At 43.0% G+C, this 23,959-nt stretch overlaps 1 protein-coding gene, 1 long non-coding RNA gene and 1 pseudogene across 5 annotated transcripts in view; 1 reads left to right on the forward strand and 2 right to left on the reverse strand.

Moving 5' to 3' along the window:
* LOC135965132 (uncharacterized) overlaps nucleotides 1-23,959 on the forward strand; it is a 213,136-nt gene that overhangs the window by 54,409 nt on the left and 134,768 nt on the right. The window lies entirely within an intron of this gene.
* Nucleotides 2,493-23,959, reverse strand: part of STOX1 (storkhead box 1) — a 67,933-nt gene continuing 46,466 nt past the window's right edge. The window contains exons 2-5 of one of the 4 annotated variants that reach the window (XM_065520992.2): nucleotides 13,982-14,134; nucleotides 9,246-11,604; nucleotides 4,374-4,558; nucleotides 2,493-2,714 (exon numbers count right to left, since the gene is read on the reverse strand). In XM_065520992.2, the coding sequence (XP_065377064.1) occupies nucleotides 4,411-4,558; nucleotides 9,246-11,604; nucleotides 13,982-14,134 (2,660 nt within the window). In that variant the 3' untranslated portion in view covers nucleotides 2,493-2,714; nucleotides 4,374-4,410. Of the gene's footprint in view, nucleotides 2,715-4,094; nucleotides 4,559-9,245; nucleotides 11,605-13,981; nucleotides 14,135-23,959 lie in introns of those variants that run through there. The other 3 variants (XM_045362070.3, XM_045362067.3, XM_045362069.3) reach the window with 3 other exon arrangements.
* On the reverse strand, nucleotides 6,455-6,567 carry LOC123567038 (U2 spliceosomal RNA; annotated as a pseudogene).

Consider the following 23,959-nt stretch of genomic DNA (forward strand, 5'->3'; position numbering starts at 1 on the left):
TTAGGGTGTGTGTGTGTGTGGGGGCGCGCGCACGCATGTGCATGTGTGCGCACTGCTACATGAAAAAAGATCTGGGGCCAGGCATGGTGGCTAACCCCTATAATCCCAGCACTTTGGGAGGCCAAGGTGGGCAGATCACCTGAGGACAGGGGTGACAGAGTGAGACTTCATCTCAAATAAATAAATAAATAAAAATAAAAAATAAAGGAAACAAGAAAAAAGATTTGGGCCAAGTATGGTGGCTCACACCTGTATTCCCAGCACTTTGGGAGGCCGTGGCAGATAGATCAGCTGAGGACAGGGGCAGGAGTTCAAGACCAGCCTGGCCAACATGGTGAAACCCCATCTCTACTAAAAATACAAAAATTGGCCGGGTGCGGTGGCTCATGTCTGTAATCCCAGCACCTTGGAAGGCCGAGGCAATGGATCATGAGGTCAAGAGATCAGGACCATCCTGGCCAACGTGGTGAAACCCCGTCTCTACTAAAAATACAAAAATTAGGTGGGCATGGTGGCATGCGCCTGTAGTCCCAGCTACTCGGGAGGCTGAGGCAGGAGAATCGCTTGAACAGGAGGTTGCAGTGAGCTGAGATCATGCCATTGCATTCCAGCTTGGGCAACACGGAGGGACTCTGTGTCAAAAAAAAAAAAAAGGAAGATTTGAAATTTTGTAACATTTTGTCTGATAAATTGTATTTAGGGATAATTGATCCATGATCATTATTCTAATCTATGAATAAGGTACAAATGCAGTTTAACCTCCACACCAACATGGGATAGTGTGGCATTACTGAGCTGGTGTAATTTCCACTGTTTGTGGAGAAACGATCTTTTAGCTAGCAAGGAGTTAGAGTAAGGCAAAGGAAATGAGTACAATTTCTATTAGGATTTTTGAAATAATGAAAATACTTTGCAAAAAACCTAGCTATGCCAGGGATTCTTAGGAGTCTGAAATCTCAGATGAGAGAGAATGAATGTTGTATGAATGTATGCAATAAGCCCATATTTTGCATATTTTATTCCTACTTATAAGCTATCAACTGAAAACTTGTTAAAGGCTTAATACCTCCCCGTGGCATACCTGGATTTTGATGGCAGATACATCCTATAACCTTCCCAAAGGACTAAATCTGTAATGGAGGAATTCCAGACAACCTGACAAAAACAGGGGACCTGTATAGTGGGCCATGTATTTACCTATCAAGCAAGTTTTGTCACTATAAAATATATTAAAATACATGCATATATATGTATAATAATATTAGGTACCTCCTGCATTGGGCACTTTTTTTTTTAAGACCTGAAGCCATTCCACAGCCGTGCCCGCAGTGGGGTTGCTCAGGCCTACATTGGGCACTTTTGATAGATCATCCCCAAGCCTCACCACAATCCCGTAAGGGAGACATCATTACTATCTCCCTTTTACAGACGAGAAAACCAATTCAGAGGAATCTGGTGACTTGCTCCATCACACAGCTATGAAGGATTTGGAATTGGAATTCAAACTTGTGTCTGACTCCTAAGCTCAGATCATTAAGCTGCCTCAAGACAACAGTTTTCTCCTTATAGAATAGACTGCATTAGGAAAGATAAATCAATAAAGTTGCCATAAAAAGCAGTTATTACTGGGGAGAAAAACGCAGGTCACCTATTTTAGAGAATAATCTCCCAAACAATTTAATCGCATATATTCCCATCTTTAATGTGTGGTTATATGATAAGTTTCGTAGGAGAAAATTTTACTGGTTTCATAATGAGCTTGATTCATTTAATACATTCATTTAAAACAGGCAGAGTGTCATAATGCATCCAGTGGCAAAATTAGATGGACTTCATTAGTTGTACAACATGGCAAAACCCCATCTCCTAAAAAAACAAATAAAACACCTTACAGTTGGAAGCATTCTTCAAAATCATATAGTTCAGCCAGCCAGTTAAACTAAGTTCTGGAAATTGCTCTGCAACATATCAGTAAAGGGATCACCAAGCCTCTGCTCGAATGCCCTAAACAATGGGAAATTCATTCTTTTCCAAAGCTGTCTACTTCATCTTCAGACAGCTTTTGTCTAATAGAAAATTCTGCCAGGCACAGTGGCTCACACCTGTAATTCCAGCACTTTGGGAGGCCCAGGTGGGACGATTGCTTGAGGACAGGAGTTCAAGACCAGCCTGACCAACATAGTGAGATCCTGTCTCTACAAATAATAAAATTAGACAAGCCTGGTGGCTTATGCCTATAGTCCCAGCTACTCGGGGGGTAAAGTGGGAGGATCACTTAAGTCCAAGAGGTCGAGGCTGCAGTGTGCTGTGATTAGTCCACTGTACTCCAGCCTGAGTGACAGAGGCCCTGTCTCAAAAAAAATTTTTTTTCATTGTTAAAATACTTCTCTTAACCTCCATTCACTGGTGGTGATTCCATGCTGTAAGGCCCCCTAAAACAATACTCTCACCTCTACTTCCCCTACAAGTCTTTTCTATACCAGATTACCCACCTCTCTTGGTACTTGCAGCAGGGTTTACACTGTCGTTGTGCCAACAATTAATCTTGTCAGAATGCAATGGTATGTCAGTCAATTGGGGTCCACTGAAAACCAGTAGTCAAGAGTGAGTGGTCTGACCACTGCAAAAGAGAGCAGTGAATGTCATTTGCTCTTCCACAGGGACTGCACAAAGTTCTCCAGTGCTGGGCATCTCTCTGGACTTCATTGTTGTCACTATGGTGAGAGTCAGAAAGAGACACTCTCCAATTATTCAATCATTCACGCCTGTAATTCCTTGGAAGACGAGGCAGGCGAATCACGAGGTCAGGAGTTCGAAACTAGCCTGGCCAACATAGTGAAACCCCATCTCTACTAAAAATACAAAAAATTAGCTGGGCGTGGTGGTGCACACCTGTAATCCCAGCTACTCAGGAGGCTGAGGCAGGAGAACTGCTTGAACCTGGGAGGAGGAGGTTGCATTAAACCGAGATTATGCCATTGCACTGCAGCCCTGGTGACAGTGCAAGATTCTATCTCAAAAAAAAAAAAAAAAAAAAAAAGAAAAGAAAAGAAAGAGAAGAAAAAAAAAGAAAAAACATTCCCTCCACCATAAATCAGCACCATCATCTTCTCGACATGCTGAAACCAGTCTTGATTGCTCCATGTTCCCCAAACCCAAGAACTGACCATTCCACTACTTGATCTGAAAAGGCTTAACAGAGAAAATTCTAGGTCTTACCATGAGTGGAAATGGACCAAAATGCAGATGAATTGCTAAATGTCTACCAGACTCCTTCCACCTTTCTCTAAACCTCTCATTCAGAACTTCTCTTCTACTCCCAAGCCATTCAGTAACCATTCTGCTTCCCTTCTATCTCCACATTCTATCTCCACCATCTGACTTCTCACTGCCATCTATAAAGAAGGCCTGCACCAGGTGCGTTGGCTCATACCTGTAATCCCAACACTTTAAGAGGCTGAGGCGGGTGGATCACGAGGTCAGGAGATCGAGACTATCCTGGCTAACATGGTGAAACCCTGTCTCTACTAAAAATACAAAAAATTAGCTGGGCATGGTGGCACGCGCCTGTAGTCCCAGCTACTGGGGAGGCTGAGGCAGGAGAATCACTTGAACCTGGGAGGCAGAAGTTGCAGTGAGCCGAGATTGTGTCACTGCATTCCAGCCTGGGCAACAAAGCAAGACTCCGTCTCAAAAAGAAGTCCTGAAATGTATAGGGAGGAACCAGAGGAATAGTAGTACAGTCAGATGCCTATTGCCACAGGAATTTTTGACATTGTCAGTCACATTGGGAACAATTTGTTCATGTCCAAGCTGGTCAAAGAGAAGACCCTGGGCAGCAATGATTAAAGGAATTCTTGTTGCAGAGTAGCCAACACATTTATGTAAATTCTTTCTTGGTAATGATAAAGAGTTAGGGTTGCATAGAAGCAGCAACAAATACTGCTGCCTTGCAGCAGACACTGTTTTCTTGCAACAGACACTGCTTCAACACACACTGTTTTCTGATTTTGTGTTGAAATCTGGTGAGATCCACTTAGCTTAGAACTCAATATTAGTGTAGGTTAAAAAAAAAAACAACTCACTACAGGAAGTAAATTAACATTCTATATATTTGAGAATGTATAAAAATTCAAGTTAATTACAATTGGAAGGGGACCAATAATTCCACTTTTTAATTGAAAATAATCTATATACTCCCAATAAATGGATAGTAAAATAAGTTTCCAAAAGCCTTAAGATACCAAAAAAGGAAAAAAAGCCAGTAATTAGAACAAAATATGTAATGTGGTTAATAGCATAGATATGCTTGCCTTTAGACAATTATATACTCAATTATTATGTGATTGAAAGATTATGTAGTAATGCTGTACCTTTTTACAAAGAAAAAAATAGGTTTCCAAAAGAAAATTAAACATTTATGACTGGAGTTAGCGGTAGTAAGGAATTGGATGTGAGTGGTTGACTGTTCTTTGTGCCTTCAACGTTTTGCAGAAAATTCTGTCTTCTTTTTAGTCCATTCAAAATGACTGAATTATTAGATCCCAGACTCTGTGTCCTAAAGATATTAAAAATAACAGAATTATTGGCTTCAAAGGGAACTTGAATTTCTAACCAAGGCATTATACTTTCATTTGATACTTTGAAGTAGTACATTTACTAATACGAAGGTACACTTATCAAATAAGTTAACTTTTCAAAATCCAAAGTGCTGTTTACATTTTAAAGGCTTCACAATAGCACCTCAATTATTTGACAGCTGCCTTCCAAGAAGTTTATATTTTCTGAACAACGTCTGTTCTCAGATCCAGTATCAAGTATATTCTAGTCAGAAACAGTAAGTTCCCTGAAAAACTTACATACATCTGAAGTGGCCAATATCTTCCTGTGAAATTTGTTACTTTTATGAGAAATTGTATGGAAGAGAAAAGCAAATTATTATTTTTTAATATACAACATTCTTTTCTAGGAGGTATAAGCTATATCAGTCCATTATCTAACACATATGTCTTGCTTCAGCTAACACAATACTGTTTGGTAGGGTGGGCGCAGTGGCTCATGACTGTAATCTCAGCACTTCAGGAGGCCAAAGCAGGCGGATCACTTGAGGCAATGAGTTTGAGACTAGCCTGGCCGACATGGTGAAACCCTGTCTCTACTAAAAATACAAAAATTAGCTAGGCATGGTGGTGCACACCTGTAATCTCAGCTACTCGTGAGACTGAGGCATGAGAATCTCTTGAACCCATGATGCAGAAGTTGCACTGAGCCAAGATCACACCCACTACACTCCAGCCTGGGCAACAGAGCGAGACTCCATCTCAAAAAAAAAAAAAGAAAGAAAAGATCTTGTACCCCCAATAAAGAAGTAATATGTTTTTAAAATGTAGATTTCTAGGAACATATCCTAAGAAAAAACTCAGAAATGCCCACAAACCTTTTTATGTAAAAATAACTCACTACAGGTTGATTTATTAATAACAAAAAATTGGGAATGATCTAAATGTCAAAGAAAGGAAAACAGGCTGGGCACAGTGGCTCATGCCTACAACCCTAGCACTTTGAGAGGCCAAGATAGGAGAACTGTTTGAGCCCAGGAGTTTGAGACCAGCCTGGACAACATAGTGAGACCTCATTCGTACAAAATAGTAAGAAGCAGCAGCAGCTGGGTGTGGTGGTGCATGCCTGTGGTCCCAGCTACACAGGAGGCTGATTTGCTTGAGACCAGGAGGTCAAGGCTATAGTGAGCCCTGATTGAACCACTGTACTCTATCCTGGGCAACAGTGTGAGACCTTGTCTCTAAAAAAAGAAAAAAGAAAGGAAAATAATAGTCTGTCTGTCTGTCTGTCTGTCTATCTGTCTATCTATCTATCTATGGAGAGAGAGCCACGTAACAGGAAAAAAAAAAAAAAAAACCCACACACTAAGTAGCTGGGCATGGTGGCTCACGCCTGTAGTCCCAGCTACTCGGGAGGCTGAGGCAAGAAGAAAAAGGCTTGAGGCCAGGTGCAGTAGCTCATGCTTGTAATCCCAGCACTCTGGAGGCTGAGACGAGTGGATCACCTGAGGTCAGGAGTTCGAGACCAGCCTGGACAACATGGTGAAATCCTGTCTCTAATAAAAACACAAAAATTAGCTGGGCCTGGTGGTGCACACCTGTAATCCCAGCTATTTGGGAGACTGAGGCATGAGAATTGTTTGAACCCAGGAGGCAGAGGTTGCAGTCAGCTGAGATCGCGCCACTGCACTCCAGCCTGGGTGACAGAGCAAACTACATCTCAAAAAACGAACAAACAAACACCAAAGCTTAAGCTACATTTATCAATAACGGGATAATATAAGTTACGTGAAAAAAGAAAGCCATGGCTCTGTATGATTTGTTGTTAAAAATACTTTTATTAAGCCCTGGTACAGTGGCTCACGCCTACAATCCCAAAACTGGGAGGCCAAGGCAAAAGGATCGTTGAATCCAGGAGTTCGAGGCCAGCCTGGGCAACATAGCAATATATTGTCTCTACAAAAAAACTTTTTTACACTTGATCTTAGCCAAAAGGCCAAGAAGCGATCAAAAAAGCTTTTTTAATTAGCCTGATGGCCGGTGTGGTGGGTCATGCCTGTAATCCCAGTACTTTGGGAGACTGAAGTAGGAGAATCCCTTGAGCCCAGGAGTTTGAGACCAGACTGGCTAACATTGTGAAACCTCATCTCTACAAAAAATTAGCTGGGCATGGGAGCATGTGCCTATAGTCCAAGCTACTCCAGAAGCTGAGGTTGGGGGATGGCTTGAGCCCAGGAGGTGTAGGCTGCAGTGAGCTATGATTGTGTCATTGCAGTCCAGCTGGGTGACAAGAGTGCAACCCCGTCTCAAAGAAATAACAACAACAGAGCAACTTACAAATGCATAGAAAATAGTGTAGGGCCAGCCAGGCTGGCGTATACAGTGGCTTATACCTATAATCCCAGCCCTTTGGGAGGCTGAAGCAGGTGGATCACTTGAGCCCAGGAGTTTGAGACCAACCAGCCTGAGCAACAAGGAGAAACCCCATCTCTTCAAAAAAAAAAAAAAAAATTAGTCAGGCATGGTGGCATGTGCCTGTAGTTTCAGGTACTCAGGAGACTTAGGTAGGAGGATCACTCGAGCCCAGGAAAGTTGAAGCTGCAGTGAGCTGTGACTATACCACTGCACTCCACCCTGGGCGACAGAGTGAATCACTGTCTCGAAGCAAAAAAAAAAAATACTGGCAAAGATATGAACCAAATTTTAGAATGACCTTTGAGAAACTATTAAATAACATAGGGAAAATGTTCATGATATGATAGACTATTAATTTTAAAAAGCAACATGCAAAATACTAACTCAGTACAAGCCCAGTAGACAAAATCTATAGATCTATACATTTGGACTGAAGTGTTATAGAGAAATACACCAAATATAAAATGATTCTTTAAAAATATCTAGATGTTAGGCCAGGCACAGTGGCTCATGCCTGTAATCCCAGCACTTTGGTAGGCCAAGGCGGGCAGATCACCTGAGGTCAGGAGTTCGAGACCAGCCTGGTCAACATAGTAGAACCCTGTCTCTACTGAAAATACAAAAATTAGTCAGGCGCGGTGGCGGGCACCTGTAATCCCAGCTACTTGGGAGACTGAGGCAGGAGAATTGCTTGAACCCAGGAGGCGGAAGTTGCAGTGAGCTGAAACCACACCATTGTACTCCAGCCTGGGCAACAAGAGCAAAACTCCATCTCAAAAAAAATATGTGTGTGTGTGTTAGAATAAGTATAGGTGTTTTAAAAAATGTTTTTTACCCAGTAAGATTGTTAGCTATTTTAAAAGAAAAAAGTGCTTTTCAGTACTTCTTAAGTGTTCTATCATGGCTATACTACTTTTATAACCCAAACAACGTTTAAACAAATTGGCATGGAAAATATTAGTGGAAGACGGGCATTGGGGCCCATGCCTGTAATTGCAACACTTTGGGAGGCTCAGGAGGGCGGATCACTTGAGGTCAGGAGTTCAAGACCAGCCTGGCCAACATGGCAAAACCCCATCTCTACTAAAAAATACAAAAATCAGTTGGGCATGGTGGTGCATGGCTGTGATCCCAGCTGCCTGGGAGGCTAAAGTGGGAGAACTGCTTGACCCTGGGAGGAGGAGGCTTCAGTGAGCAGAGATTGCACCACTGCACTCCAGCCTGGATGACAGAGCAAAATTTTGTCTCAAAAAAAAAAAAAAAAAAAGAAAGAAAGAAAACATTAGGCCGGCAGTGGCTCACACCTGTAATCCGAGCACTTTGGGAGGCCAAAGTGGGTGGATCACCTGAGGTCGGGAGTTCAAGACCAGCCTGACCAACATGGAGAAACCTCGTCTCTACTAAAAATACAGAATTAGCTGGGTGTGGTGACACACGCCTGTAATCCCAGATACTCGGGAGAATGAGGCAGGAGAATCGCTTGAATCCAGGAGGTAGAGGTTGTGGTGAGCTGAGATCACGCCATTGCACTCCAGCCTGGGTGACAAGAACAAGAAAAAACTTCATCTCAAAAAAAAGAAAAGAAAAGAAAAGAAAATATTAGAGAATAGTAGCCACATCCCTTTCTCAACCTGTGTAGAGCCAGGAATAGAAGTGAAAACTTCCAACCCTCAGTTCAGAAAGTGCTTGACTTATAGAAATTTCTATTTTTAGAAATAATTGAAGATTTATGAGTAGTGGGGACAGACAAATTTGGTTCACATTATAAATAAACTGTATCCTACTATATAAGAGATTTCATTGTAACTTTATACAATTTATTCAATAAAGGTATAAAAGCTGGCAGAATTGTGTCATTATAAAAGTGTGATATTAAGTAGTCTCTGACTAGATAACTCAAAATGCCCTTGACTTTCATAATTCCTGTAGAACAGTGGCTAATCAGACACTTTCTTTTTTTTTTTTTTTTTTGAGACAGAGTCTTGCTCCGTCGCCAGGCTGGAGTGCAGTGGCACAATCTCGGCTCACTACAACCTCCACCTCCCGGGTTCAAGTGATTCTCCTGCCTCAGCCTCCTGAGTAGCTGGGATTACAGGAGCCCGCCACCACGCCCGGTTGTATTTTCAGTAGAGATGGGGTTTCACCATGTTGGCCAGGATGGTCTCGATCTCTTGACCTCGTGATCTGCCCGCCTTGGCCTCCCAAAGTGTTAGGATTACAGGCGTGAGCCACCGCGCCCGGCCTAAACCAGACACTTTCGTGTGGACTTACCGTGGAGAATCTATTCCACTATCTCCTGCCATGCTGTGATTTTCTGTCCCTTCCAAGTGACTGTGTTCATATTGGATGTCCTGAGTCAAGACTGACATATGTGAAGTGTTGAAAAGTTGGAACTTTTGTGGGAAATGTTTTCTCATTTCCTGATTCTGAGGACTCTGACTCCAGCTAGCTGGCTTCTTTCCTGTGTCACCAATAGAGTCTTGTATGACTTCAGCTTCGAAACTGGCTTTTCTTGCACTACAGTAATCAAAGATTCTTTCATCAGCAGGTGCTGAGGCCTGTACACATTTAGCAACACTGGGTTCCTCTTCGTAGTTAAAACCAAACCGGGCCCCTGAATTTAGGCCACAACTTTCAGCAGAAAGGTTAGGTTTTTGGCTTTCACCTGGGGTAGCATGCAGCCCAGTGGGTTTGCAGCATTCGTTTCTTTTAAGCACCTGAGGCTCAACCCTCTCCATTGTGCTGTTGTACTTGGTCAGAGATCTCTCAATTATTTTCTGTTTTCCTAAATGATTTCCCTGGCTTCCACCTGTAAAGGAATACTGAATGTGGCCAGGCAGCATTTGACATAAGTCATCATTCTCAGAAATGTCATCCTCCTCTAGATATAATGAACTACAGGCACCATCATCATCTTCCACTTCATTCTGATACAAGGCCTGGTCATCATTAGAAAGCCGTTCATTTTCTAGGCTCATAGTTTCTGCATCCTGGACAAATCCTTTTCTCAAAACTTCTTCTGAGTCTCTGTCTTGTCTTTCAGGTTGTCTTAAAGTGTTCACGCCAACTGGGTAATCCAAAAGGCCAAGATTTTGAAACTGGTGTATTGTGTTATCCACTAATCTACAAGCAGAGGGTGTTCGGTCTAAAAAGGAGGCACCTCGTGATGGCAGGCTATGCGGAGTCTCTTTGATCTCCCCTAATTTGTCAAAGTGGGAATGACTTTTCCTCAAGACTTCAGGAATTACCTCATTTTCTCCACCATACACATCATATCTCAACATGGTATCCAAAAAGGGACAGCATTTACCGTCATTTTGCAACATACTATGTTGAGGGTGATTGAAAAGGTGACCTCTGAAGTCATCACTGATGGATTTGACAGTAGGATCATTTATGTAAATGGATTCTGCTTCCATTTTATCATTAGGTTGTTCAGTGTATGGCTCTTTGGCTTCACCATCAAAGATTCTTGAGGAATCCAAGGACCTAGGCCTTTGGAAAGGCTTTTCCTTTGGTCCAGTCTGGCTGGGTTTCAGATCACTGGTCTTCTGAATTTTGTGCCCTTTGGATATTGTGCTTCCTCGGTGAGACAAACCCTGGAAAGGATTACTGATTCGCTTTTTGTAAATCAAATGGGAACCTAGCACTGTTGTCATCTCACCAAGTGGTTTCTGACCTACCATTTCATTTGGGCTTTTAATTCTGGGGATAGGCTGTGTAGCAGGGAGCTTGGGGTGTTTCTCCAGTCTAATGCTTCCTGGCTGAAGCTCACTTCCCTGATTCCTGGCTTTGTGTCTATCCCTGCGAGAATGGCCCTGCCCTCGAGGTTTTGCAGACAGACCCTGCCTCTTCTTAACCCCCTCTTTTGAAGGATATTTATGCCCAATTGTCAGCACGTCAGTGGAAGTGCCCTGGCTATTATATTTTTTTTGTTCTTCGTATTTTTGCATTAGGACGGTGTGTTTGATTAAATTGTCAACAGTCAAAATGGGGTTAATTCGTTTGATTATCTCATGTTCAACATCTCGAGGGATATTGTCCAAGTCATCTTCATCTCGGACAGGCCATTCTTCAGGTGGGAACTGAGCAGAGAAACTGCTGTGTTCTGTTTTGGGCTTCTCCTTTCTAGATATGCTGCGCCATAAGACACTAAAACCAAACTTCTTGCCTTTTCCTTTATCTCTTGTGTATGGTAAAGGTTTGGTGCTCTCACAAATGTGGTGCTCTGCAGACACTGAAACTGCCCCATTCTGTACCCAAGGTACAGATTCCCCAAGACCTCTGTGACTCTTCCTAGTCACTTCTGTAGCAACTGGTGGTTCCTGAACATTCTGAGTGTGCATGTCCCGGAAACACTGGCAAGACTGACAGTGGGATATGGGGGCAGCATTCTCTTGGGCTGACTCTGCACAGCTCTCCATGCTCACCAGATACGTCATGGAAGCTGTCATCAGGCGACTTTCATCTGATGGCAGCACTCTCTTATTTTCCTGGGTGGTTGTATTTGTAATGAAGTAAGTCTGAGGAGTAACTATGAAGTATCCTTCTCCAGTGTGATAAATCTTCCTTTCTTTAATCAGCGTTCCCAGAGTGGTATAGAGAATATCTTCAGATGGAATTGCAATGCCTAAAACAGACAAACATTTTACAGACAGATTTTGAATAAGAAAAATTTTAATGAGTGAAATCAGTAACTCTGAAATGACTAAATATTGGTTTGATAAACCCAGAGGTGATTGTAACATGATTAATACATGTGATTAAAATGCCAGGGATGGGTGTGATGGCTCATGCCTATAATCCCAGAGCTTTGGGAGGTCAAGGCAGGAGGATCTCTTGAGCCCAGGAGTTCAAGACCAGGCTAGGCAACATAGCAAGACTTTGTCTCTACAAAAAAATTGTTAAACATTAGCTAGGTATGGAAGGATCATTTAAGCCCAGGAGTTCAAGGCTGCAGTGAGCTATGATTGTGCCACTGTACTCCAGCCTGGGCAACAAACCAAGACCCTGTCTCAAAAAAAAAAAAAAAAAAAAGCCAAAGAAGTATAAATAATATTTATAACTTAAGTAATAAGAATAGACCAGGCATGGTGGCTCACGCCTATAATGGCTCAGCACTTTGGGAGGCTGAGGCAGGCAGATCGCTTGAACTCAGGAGTTCAAGACCAGGCTGGGCAACATGGTGAAATCATGTCTCTACTAGAAATACAAAAATTAGCAGGGCATGGTGGTGGGTGTCTGTAGTACCAGATGCTCTGGAGGCTGAGGTGGGAAGATTGCTTGAGCCCTTGGAGGCAGAGGTTGCAATGAGCCGTAATTGCACCATTGCACTCCAACCTGGGCAACAGAGTGAGACCCTGTCTCAAAAATAAAAATTAAAATAACAGGAAAATAATTTAGCCCACACAAAGTCACATGGGTAGGTTAATGAGTAAATAGACAAAAGAAAATCTGAATTAACTCAAATAAAAACCCATTATAAATTTAAACTGTGACTGATGAAAGCATTCGTTTATTTAGTAGCTAGGATTACAGGCAGCTGCCACTGTGCCTAATTTTTTTTTATTTTTTATTTTTTAGTTTTTAGTAGAGATGGGGTTTCATCATATTGGCCAGGATGCTTTCAATCTCTTGACCTCGTGATCCTCCCACCTCAGCCTCCCAAAGTGCTGGGATTACAGACGTGAGCCACCATGCCTGGCCCGGATGCCATTCTTGAAAAGGGAGAAAATAAATAAAAGAATGAGTGGCGCGCACCTGTGGTCCCAGCTACTTGGCAGGCTGAGGCAGGTGGATTGCTTCAACCCACGAGTTTGAGGCTGCAGTGATCTAAGAAGGTGCCTCTGCACTCTAACCTGGGCAACAGAGTGAGGCCTTGTCTCAAAATAAATAAAACAAAGAATGAGACATGTCAATATATGTTAGTATGGAAAGATCTCCAAGATATGTTTTTAATAAAGGAAACATGTTGAGGGAATGTATAGAATGATCCAATTTATGCCAGGCACGGTGGCTCATGCCTGTAAACCCAACACTTTGGGAGGCTGAGGTGGGCGGATCATGAGGTCAGGGGTTCGAGAACTGCCTAACCAACATGGTGAAACCCCGTCTCTATTAAAAATACAAAAATTAGCCGGGCGTGGTGGCGGGCACCTGTAGTTGCAGCTACTGAGGAGGCTGAGGCAGGAGAATCGCTTGAACCTGGGGAGGCGGAGGTTACAGTGAGCCGAGATCGTGCCACTGCACTCCAGCCTGGGCAACAGAGCAAGACTCTGTCTCCAAAAAAAAAAAAAAAGATCCAATTTATGTTATGAAAAATTTGTTATATTATCATACATATATGTAAGAAATGATAATAGCAGTTATCTCTGGGAAGTGAAAATGAAAAAATGGGAGATGGGGGAAATAAACTTTTCTTTCTCATTTTGCACTCTTTTCCACAGAGCGTGATTTATTTATTTATTGCCATAAGGATTTATTTTTGGAGAAGTTTATTTGAAAAGTAAAAGAAATACCCTTATTAAATTTGTTGATGCAGGACTTCTTATGGCAGGGGTTTTTTGTTTTTGTTTTTGTTTTTTGAGACGGAGTCTCGCTGTGTTGCCCAGGCTGGGGTGCAGTGGCACGATCTCGACTCATTGCAAGCTCTGCCTCCTGGGTTCACACCATTCTCTTGCCTCAGCCTCCGAGTAGCTGGGACTACAGGCGCCCGCCACCTCGCCCGGCTAGTTTTTTGTATTTTTAGTAGAGACGGGGTTTCACCATGTTAGTCAGGGATGGTCTCGATCTCCTGACCTCGTGATCCACCCGCCTCGGCCTCCCAAAGTGCTGGGATTACAGGCTTGAGCCACTGCGCCCGGCCGGCAGGGTTTTGACATAAAGTCCTACAGAAGAGGGGAAAAAAAGGATATCACCCAGTTTACTTAGATGTGTTTAAGACTAATTATAAATAGAAACCAAATACATACAGTGAAGTACAAATATAGAAAAACCTATTACTCTACCTGGGTAATGTTTCATCAAATGCTCCAAAAGTGATTCTTGTGTTACACCAATCTGAGCTGTATTCATATCAGATATAGCACAGCAAAGAACTTCACCCAAAGGTACAAACTGAGATTGAGTTATTGGATTCATTTGCACTGGAAAGACATCACCTAAATTGGAGATTTAAAAAAAGGGGGGGTGATAAATTTGATATAGTATAAAATATTTGGAATTAGTGAAACAAAAATAAAGACTAATAGATGGAATTGCAATTCTTTCATCAGTCTTCACTCAGAATCTGTTAATGTGACATGTACAATGATAAAAACTATGCAAAAAAAAGATTTACCTTATGGTCTCTACTTTTAAGAAATGTGTATTAACTGTCTCTACAAGTAAGAGATGGCAAGATTCCATTAGAAAGGCTCAAAGTATTATCAGAATTCAGGAGGTCATGTAATACTTATATACCAGTAGTTTACAATCTTTCAAAATATTTTTTCATATTAGCTATCTTTAGGCAGACACAGGATTATTTCTTTGCTTAAAATATATAAAGTTCGGCCGGGCGCAGTGGCTCATGCCTAGCATCCCAGCCACTTTGGGAGGCCGAGGTGGGTGGATCATGAGGTCAGGAGATCGAGACCATCCTGGCTAACACGGTAAGACCCTGTCTCTCCCAAAAATACAAAAAATTAACCGGGCGTGGTGGCAGGCGCCTGTAGTCCCAGCCACTCAGGAGGCTGAGACAGGAGAATGGCATGAACCCAGGAGGCGGAGCTTGCAGTGAGCAGAGATCATGCCACTGCACTCCAGCCTGGGCGACAGAGTGAGACTCTGTCTCAAAATAAATAAATAAATAAATAAATATAAGTTATAGAAAACTCAAGTAATGGTCCCAAGTCTAAAAGCAAGTAAAGTGACAGAAATAGGCCTTCTGACTCATGATCCAGTATTTTCACCATTCCACATTTTCTTGATTGGGATGATCCTGCCATTACTCAGGTCGAGTACTGGATTCTGCTGGACATCCATGGAAACCCCTCAATCAATTGGAAATGAAAGACTTAGACTCAGGAAAGAGATTTAGGAATCAACTAATAGAGATGAGATCTGAAGCTACAGTGGAATAAATTATTTAACAGGAGAATAAAGAAAAGCACCAAGAAACACCTAAGAAACAATCTACATTTAAGACACAGTAGGGACCAGGCCTGTAACCCCAGCACTTTGGGAGGCTGAGGTGGGTGGATCACCCGAGGTCAGGAGTTTAAGACCAGTCTGGCCAACATGGTGAAACCCCGTCTCTACTAAAAATATAAAAATTAGCCGGGCGTGATGGTGGGCGCCTGTAATCCCAGCTACTCAGGAGGCTGAGGCAGGAGAATCACTTAAACCCAGGAGGCAGAGGTTGCAGTGAGCCAAGATGGCACCACTGCACTCCAGCCTAGGTGACAGAGTGAGACTCCATCTCAAAAAAAAAAAAAAAAAAAAAAAAACACAGTAGGAATTAGGAACCCACAAAAGAGCACATACCTCTTGGCACATACCAAGAGTATAAGAAAAAAGGGCTTCAAAATAAATAGTGGTCAACAGTATCAAATGCTTAGAAGGAAATCCAAAGGGTTGAGTAAGGAGAAAAGCCATTGGATTTCTTGTTTGGAAGGTGCCACTGGTGACTTTTAAGAAAACAATTTCAGCCTGGCCACAGTGGCTCACACTTGTAATCCCAACACTTTAGAGAGATCACTTGAGGCTAGGAATTTGAGATCAGTCTGAGCAACATAGCAAAATCCAATCTCTACAAAGATAAAATTTTTTTAAATTAGCCAGGATGGTGGTGTACCTGTCCTAGCTGCTAGGGGCTTAAGGTGAGGGGATTACTTGAGCCCAGGAGTTAGAGACTGAAATGAGCTATGACTACACCATTGCACTGCTGCCTAGGTGAGAGTGAGACCCTGTCTCTAGGAAAACAAAACAAACAAAAAAAAACAACAACACCAACCAAAAAAAAAAAAACAAAAAAAAAACCAGAAAAAGAAAGAAAAAAAACTATTTCAGTAGAAAAGAAGACAGAAATTAAAGTTCCAATTGAAGGAAAGGAAGTTGGTGAGAAAAATGTAAAGTTAATGGGTATTCCTTGTAGAGCAGCATTTCTCAACTTTGACACTTTTGACATTTGGGTTGAGATATATAGGATGACCAATGGTCCCAGTAGGCCCAGGACTGAGGTGTTTCCTGGAACATAGGACATTCAGTGCTATAAGCTTATAGCCTGGAAAGTTTCCGGCAAACTGGGATAGGTTGCCACACTAGCCAGATAATTTTACGGTGGGAGGCTGCCCTGTGCAATGTAGGATATTTAATAGCATTATGGCCTCTACCCACTAGATGCCAGTAGCATTTCCCACAGTTGCAGCAACGAAAAATGTCTCCAGACACTTCCAAATATCCTCTCAATGGCTAAGTCATCCCAGTTGGAAACCGCTGCTCTAGACCATTTGTATGTGAAATCTGATGGCAAATAAGGAGAAATAATAGATCATAAACCAGAAAGGAGTAGGATCCAGTGAATATGACTGGATGTGTGTATGCTGTGGTTTTCTTAAAATAAGATCTGTGTCCCTTTGGATGCAAAAAGGAAGGGGTTAGTGGAGATAGTGGACATTATTCTGGGAGAGGGGAGATCAGTAAGATAGCAAGATCCCAAAGAAGAGGAAAAGGAAAGTGTATCAAGGGCATAGGTAGAGAGGCTAGCTTACAAATGAGGAAGATGCTACTCTATCTGAGACTTGAGAAGATAATAGAGGGTGGCAGAAGACCAGAAATATATTGAGGCAGAAAAGGAAAAAAAATATTAGCAGAGCAAAGTCATCGGACTTCTGTCAATTTAGAAAGAAAACAGAAATGAGAGGAGGGAAAAATGGGAATGAGAGGATGGTGGGTGGAAAGGGGGTTTGAGGAGGAGCTATTCTCAAAGTACTACGAAATAAAAAATGAGTAAGAAGATTGTGAAGGAGCCCTGAGTCTCCAGGTGATTTATGCATAGTTTTTGGCAGAGGGGTGTCATTTTGTAATGGAAAAGGGTGAGAGCTGGGGGAGGCAAGCCCATGCCTCTAAAACTTTAATGTGCATATGAGGATCACCAGGAGATCTTGCTAATGTGCACATTCTGATTCAGAGCCCCTGATCCTGCACTTCTAACAACCTCCCAGTGATATTCACACTGCAGGTCTGAGTACTACTCTTTGGATTGGTAGAGGGTTAGGGTGTTAATGACAGCAATGTTAAAGTTGCTAACCATTTAACAAACATGATCCTGGGGCTGAATGGGGAGTCAAGTATAGCCAGAAGGAAGCTAAAGAATTAAGAAAACTTGATTATGCTCTGCGGTTAAACTCTCCCAGTGACAGTAGAGAAAGCAATACATTGTACTGGTTGTTGAGGGGGGAAGGAAGGTAATGGACTGGCCAGGTATGAAGGGTTGAAGCCCAGAGCTGGTAAGTGGCCAATATTGTATTCTTATTGTATCTGCATGAAGATAAAGGACTTCAACAAGGAAATCATAAGCAATTTGCTGTTATATTTTCCATTGTTCCCTTGTTTACTTAAGCTTCTCTATCTGGCCTTGGAAGGTCACATCACAAGGTAGAATTGCTGTCTGCTTCTGCAGCCTGGGAAGGATGTCCTCTAGGTGTGGCTGTGGCTATCTCATTGGGTGATTCTCAGAGGCCTATACCACTCTGAAAAACGAAGATGAATGGCTAATCAATTAACTAGCATTTCAAAGAGTGGCAATAGATGATGCCCTGAAAATCTGTCCAAGCGGGGCATTAATTTACCTAAAACTCAAAATCCTCCTTGAAACTCAACTTCTGAACTGAGGGTAACAAGCCTCTATCCTCACTCCCTCTTTTTCTTTCTTTTTTCCTTCCTCATCTGAGTTTTACTTCCTTCACTTTCATCTCCCCACTCAACTAGACAAAATGTGAAAGTATAATTTTATTTTATTTTTTTGTTTTGTTTTGTTTTGTTTTGTTTGAGACGGAGTCTCGCTCTGTCGCCCAGGCTGGAGTGCAGTGGCCGGATCTCAGCTCACTGCAAGCTCCACCTCCTGGGTTTACGCCATTCTCCTGCCTCAGCCTCCCGAGTAGCTGGGAATACAGGTGCCCGCCACCTCGCCCGGCTAGTTTTTTGTATTTTTTAGTAGAGACGGGGTTTCACCGTGTTAGCCAGGATGGTCTCCATCTCCTGACTTCGTGATCCGCCCGTCTCGGCCTCCCAAAGTGCTGGGATTACAGGCTTGAGCCACCGCGCCCGGCCTAAAGTACAATTTTAAATATTTTTATGCTTCTTTGATATAACTGTATGTGCTTAGTTAAAATAAGTGGCTTTAAACTTTTATATCTCTCTTCCTTACCCCCTAAAAACATCTTTTCCTGTGATCTTGAATTGATTACCCATCCCCACTGCACGTTGGAACTCAGAAAGTAATACTCCATAATGAAGTCTCAGAAGCAAGAGGTTTTTTCTGGCCTTTTCCTATCCTCCTATCTTGTTTCTAAGGCCAGCCATAGAAACAAGAATCCTTCTTCCCCAAGGCAGGTCATAGAAACCAGAACCCCCTTTTCCAAAGCCAGTCATAAAACCGAGAGGATTAGAGGCCCTTAATTTTAAAAGAGGGGGGAAAACTTTCCCTTCCTTGAAAGACAACAGCTAGACATAGAGGGCAAAGCCTGAGGCTTTCCTCAGCCACATAATACCTGTTTGAACCTCACCTCACCTTTCCTTAAAACCAGTCACTGTGTAGGCCGGGCGCGGTGGCCCAAGCCTGTAATCCCAGCACTTTGGGAGGCCGAGACGGGCGGATCACGAGGTCAGGAGATCGAGACCATCCTGGCTAACACGGTGAAACCCCGTCTCTACTAAAAATACAAGAAAATTCGCCGGGCGAGGTGGCGGGCGCCTGTAGTCCCAGCTACTTGGGAGGCTGAGGCAGGAGAATGGGGTGAACCCGGCGGGGCGGAGCTTGCAGTGAGCCGAGATCGTGCCACTGCACTCCAGCCTGGGCGACAGAGCGAGACTCCGTCTCAAAAAAAAAAAAAAAAAACCAGTCACTGTGAACTTAGAGATGGGGTGGGGGAGAACACTGAAAGAGAGAAAATCAGCATGTCGTCTGGTGCCCCTGCTGTGCCTGCCTGCATGCGGCTGCCCATTTCTGTGCACTGGGAAAAACAGTAGTGCCAGTCTCCACTATGCCTTTGGGCTAGAACTGAAGCAGCCCATTTTCTAGTTCAATCCTTTGGTCTGTTTCCTCTTTTCACAGAAAAACTAATAGTCAAAATAGATTTTCATGGGGCTGGGACAGAGATGCATAGGGATTCCTGTATATTTGTTTACAACCTCCTGTGAATCTATAATTACTTCAAAATAAGAGCAAAAACTTGATTTTTCAGAAAGCACTACTTTTAATTACCAAGGAGAAATGTATGAAACAACTTTTTTCTTACATTTTTCAAACCCTATCTTTTTAAAAGAACCCAAACACTGTTTGCCGAATCCAAAGATACTCTTAAAAAATGTATTCATAATTCCTACTATGATGTGGGGATGGGTATTTTAAAAGATGAACAACTAGGAAGAAGAATTGCCTTTTTTTCCCCCTTAAAATTAATACAACTAAATGTAAACTTCACTTTAGAGGACATTGTTAATTGCTATTTGCCTCTGCTGTGGAGCTCCTCTAGACAAAGCCTAGAGAAAGTTTCTCAGTACATTTCCTTCACAGCCGTTGCTAAGATACATCCTTCAGGTGCACAAATCATCGAGTCCCCTTTGTGCAGGAAAGCAGAGTGCATCCTGACACGGGAACATTTATGACAGACAGGGGGATCATTTTCAAGCTTCAGCCATGGTCTGTTTCAGTGACTTTTGCACTCCTTTGCTTTTTGGAATGCATAGCTCTTAGTTTTTCACCAAAAATTAACTTTCTATGCAGAAGATCCCACTTATAGACGTAACCAGATTCCACAATAAGAGAAGTCCAGCCCTCTGGGTCTGTCCCAAACTATGAGGGAGTAAACTGAAGAGCACTCTTCAGTCTAGGCCAGCTGTGGACCTTTGACCCTTGAGCTGAGCAGGGCTCAGAAGGCTAAGGAGAGACTTTGAGCCAGAGCATAAACAGTTGACAAAAGCATTCTCTGTTTACACATTCTTGTACTCTTTGGTGCCTCAGAAATGAAAAAAGTGTTTAGGCTGAAAGACTGGTTTCACAAAAAATAACAACAAAGTAGAACCATAAAGATGAGGTTATTTGTGCCTGCTACACACTTTCTGAAAAGGAGTTTTGTTGTTAATTTACTGATTCCTTGCTGTACTACAAAAGGATTTAGTTGCTTTATAAAATTTTTTTGTTGGCCAGGCATGATGGCTCATGCCTGTAATCCCAGCACTTTGGAAGGCTGAGGCGGGTGGATCACTTGAGGTCGGGAGTTTGAGACTAGCCTGACCAATATGGAGAAACCTCGTCTCTACTAAAAATACAAAATTAGGTGGGCGTGGTGGCACATGCCTGTAATCCCAGCTACTCAGGAGGCTTAGGCAGGAGAATCACTTGAACCCAGAAGAGGCAGGTTGCAGTGAGCCGAGATCACGCCACTGCACTCCAGCCTGGGCAACAAGAGTAAAACTCCATTTCAAAAAAAAAAAAAGAATTTTTTTTTTTTATTCTGGTAAAGACCAGAAAGCAACCCCCACTCCCCACCTCCACAAAAAAAAAAAAAAAAAAAAAAAGTCAAAGTAATGATGAAAGCAAAGTATGAGGAGTTTAAAAAGTTATTCTTTTACAAGTCCACTTGTTTGGGGGAAAAAAGTGCAAAGCAAATTAAATGTAGTATGTGGATGCGCAATTCACAAATGAAAATACTGAGCTCTTCACTATCAAAAGCTTTTCATCCAGTGAAGTCCAGAGCAGGCCCTTGTAGCAGAAAATGTTAGAATCAGCTTCCTGTGGGATGGACGTGGATTCATATAACCCCAGGCAATCAGTCTCTGCTCCCTGGTGCCTAATGACAGTGGCCTAGAAAGCCCCTGGCCAATAGGAGCAGGCCCCTGGGAAAGTGTGACTTGCTCTTGGAGTTGGTGACAATAGCTCAACAATATTGTTCCAATGCAACCCAAGTCCTCATCAAAGTTCTGAGGAAAAACAGGTGGTTTCTTTATGTAAGGACACAAAGGCCCCTTCCATAAGCCTCAAGGAGAAGGCCTCTAGAATACCCTATCCTGGTTGTTTTCTATCAGAAAAACAAGGGGCTCAAAGAGCCACTTCCTGGCCAATTCAGGAAGTGGGAATACTCATACCCCAATGTAGAATATCAAGAGGTGCACCCATGACAAATAGAAACATGTCAAGATTGCCTTCCAGCCAGACCCAGCAGCGTAGCTGTAGTGGAGCCAGTGAACCCTCCCAAGAACTATGGTGCTGGAAAAATCTTCAACCAGGGGCCTGTGGACTCCTAAAATCTTCCAGTTATAGATGATCACTGGGAAGCATTAACAAAATGAAAATAAGCCTAAACTCTGCACTCTTTAAGACGGAGAGTTGGCGTCAGCACATGGGCCTACCCAGTGAAGTGATTTTCCCCCAGGTTGGGGGGTGTGAGGATCACAAGCCGAGGAATGTGGACCTTGACAAGACCCGCGCCCTGAGAGAAGGTCTGATACAGGGCAACAATGCCAGGCTTCAAACATCACATTCACTCCACATCTTGAAGGTAATTAAAAATTAGTTGAAGGTGAAGTTTGGTATCATAAGCATTTTAGTGGAAACCCAGCCAGACACAAAGAAAGCCTGTGACCCTGGGTCACCAAGTGACTAAAAAATCCATTTCCTGGCCAATTCAGGAGGTGTGAATACTCACACCACAATGAGAATCATTACAAAATCATTACAATCTGCCTGGCCCAATTCTGTGTTTGCCTTGTCCACTGAGAACACCCTTGAAGTGTTAACTGGACTGGATTCCACTCGCGCGGCACAGTAAATCCAGGTATCTACATCAAGGCTTTTTATAGTTATAGAAGAGAAGGCATTTATTTGTAGGGCGCCAAGAGGAGGAGGACCAGGCAGCTATTGTTTAAATCTTGACCTCCCAATGTCTTGTAAGCAAAGGTTTTTATTTTTATTTTTTGTTAATTAATTAATTAATTAATTTTTTGAGACAGAGTCTCGCTCTGTCACCCAGGCTGGAGTGCAGTGGCACTATTTCAGCTCACTGTACCCTCTGCCTCCGGGTTCACACCATTCTCCTGCCTCAGCCTCCCGAGTAGCTGGGACTACAGGCACCCACCACAACGCTCGGCTAATTTTTTTGTATTTTTAGTAGAGACGGGGTTTCACTGTGTTAGCCAGGATGGTCTCGATCTCCTGACCTCATGATCTGCCGGCCTCAGCCTCCCAAAGTGCTGGGATTACAGGTGTGTGAGCCACCGTGCCCGGCCTAAGCAAGGGTTTTTAAAGGCAGGGGTAAATTTTAGGAGAGTAGAAGTTTCAAGCAAAATTATAAATTAATATATGGAGGTTATATATTGGTTTTGGCTTAAAAGGGAAGGATATCTTGAAGGGGCTTACAGATCATAGGTACATTTAAAGATTTTCTAGGCCGGGCGCGGTGGCTCAAGCCTGTAATCCCAGCACTTTGGGAGGCCGAGACGGGCGGATCACAAGGTCTGGAGATCGAGACCATCCTGGCTAACACGGCGAAACCCCGTCTCTACTAAAAACACAAAAAAAATTAGCCGGGCGAGGTGGCGGCGCCTGTGGTCCCAGCTACTCGGGAGGCTGAGGCAGGAGAATGGCGGGAACCCGGGAGGCGGAGCTTGCAGTGAGCTGAGATCTGGCCACTGCACTCCAGCCTGGGCGACAGAGCGAGACTCCGTCTCAAAAAAAAAAAAAGATTTTCTAGTTTAATTCGTTAAGGAAGAGAAGCTTTGTTTAAAAATTTGGGGTCAGTAAAGAAAAATGTTAACTGGCTCAGGGGTATGACTCCCTCCAAGTCCATTAGAAAGAAACTTAGAACAAAGAACGCAGGTCAGAGTTTAGTACTTAATTTTTTCTTATCTCAGGTTTATGTGCCAGTGAATCTGTTGGGTGAGGGTCCTCAGTGGAGGGGTCCAAGTTTCTGAAAGACAACTCAGGCACATATGTTAAGATGTTATCTTTAGTTTTTATAGGGAAACCAAACACCTCTGGATTCTAACTTTTTTGGCTATTGTTTTAGGCTATTGCCTTTTTAGTAAGTTACTTACTTTTTAGTACTAGATAGCAAAAGAAAAAAGACAAGATGGTATCTTTTCCATGGTGGATTTAAGAAAAAAAAAAGGATCTAGCTAGCTATCTGGAATTTTTCTTAAACTCAGGATTTTAAAAAAAAAAAAAAGGCCAGGCACGGTGGCTCACGCCTGTAATCTCAGCACTTTGGGAGGCCAAGGCGGGCAGATCACCAGGTCAGGAGATCGAGAGCATCCTGGCTAAAAGGTGAAACCCGTCTCTACTAAAAATACAAAAAAATTAGCCGGGCATGGTGGCAGGCGCCTGTAGTCCCAGCGACTCAGGAGGCTAAGGCAGGAGAATGGCATGAACCCGGGAGGCGGAGCTTGCAGTGAGCAGAGATCACGCCACTGCACTCCAGCCTGGGCGACAGAGCGAGACTCGTCTCAAAACAAACAAACAAACAATCCTCTTGTTTGGGCACAGGACCCTAAAAAGACGGTCCTTGCTCCGTCTCAGAAATAAAAGCATCCTTATCAAATCTGAATGTGGCGGGGCACGGTGGCTTATGCCTGCAACCCCAACATTTTGGCAGGCGAGGCTGGAGGATTGCTTGAGCCTAGGAGTTCAAGGCTGCAGTGATCTATGATGACAGCACTGCACTGAAGCTTGGGTGACAGAGCAAGACCCTATCTCTAAAAAAGAAAAAAAAAAGTGTTTATTTTGG

This window comes from Macaca fascicularis, chromosome 9 (genome assembly GCF_037993035.2).
Source record: "Macaca fascicularis isolate 582-1 chromosome 9, T2T-MFA8v1.1".
NCBI lineage: Eukaryota > Metazoa > Chordata > Mammalia > Primates > Cercopithecidae > Macaca > Macaca fascicularis.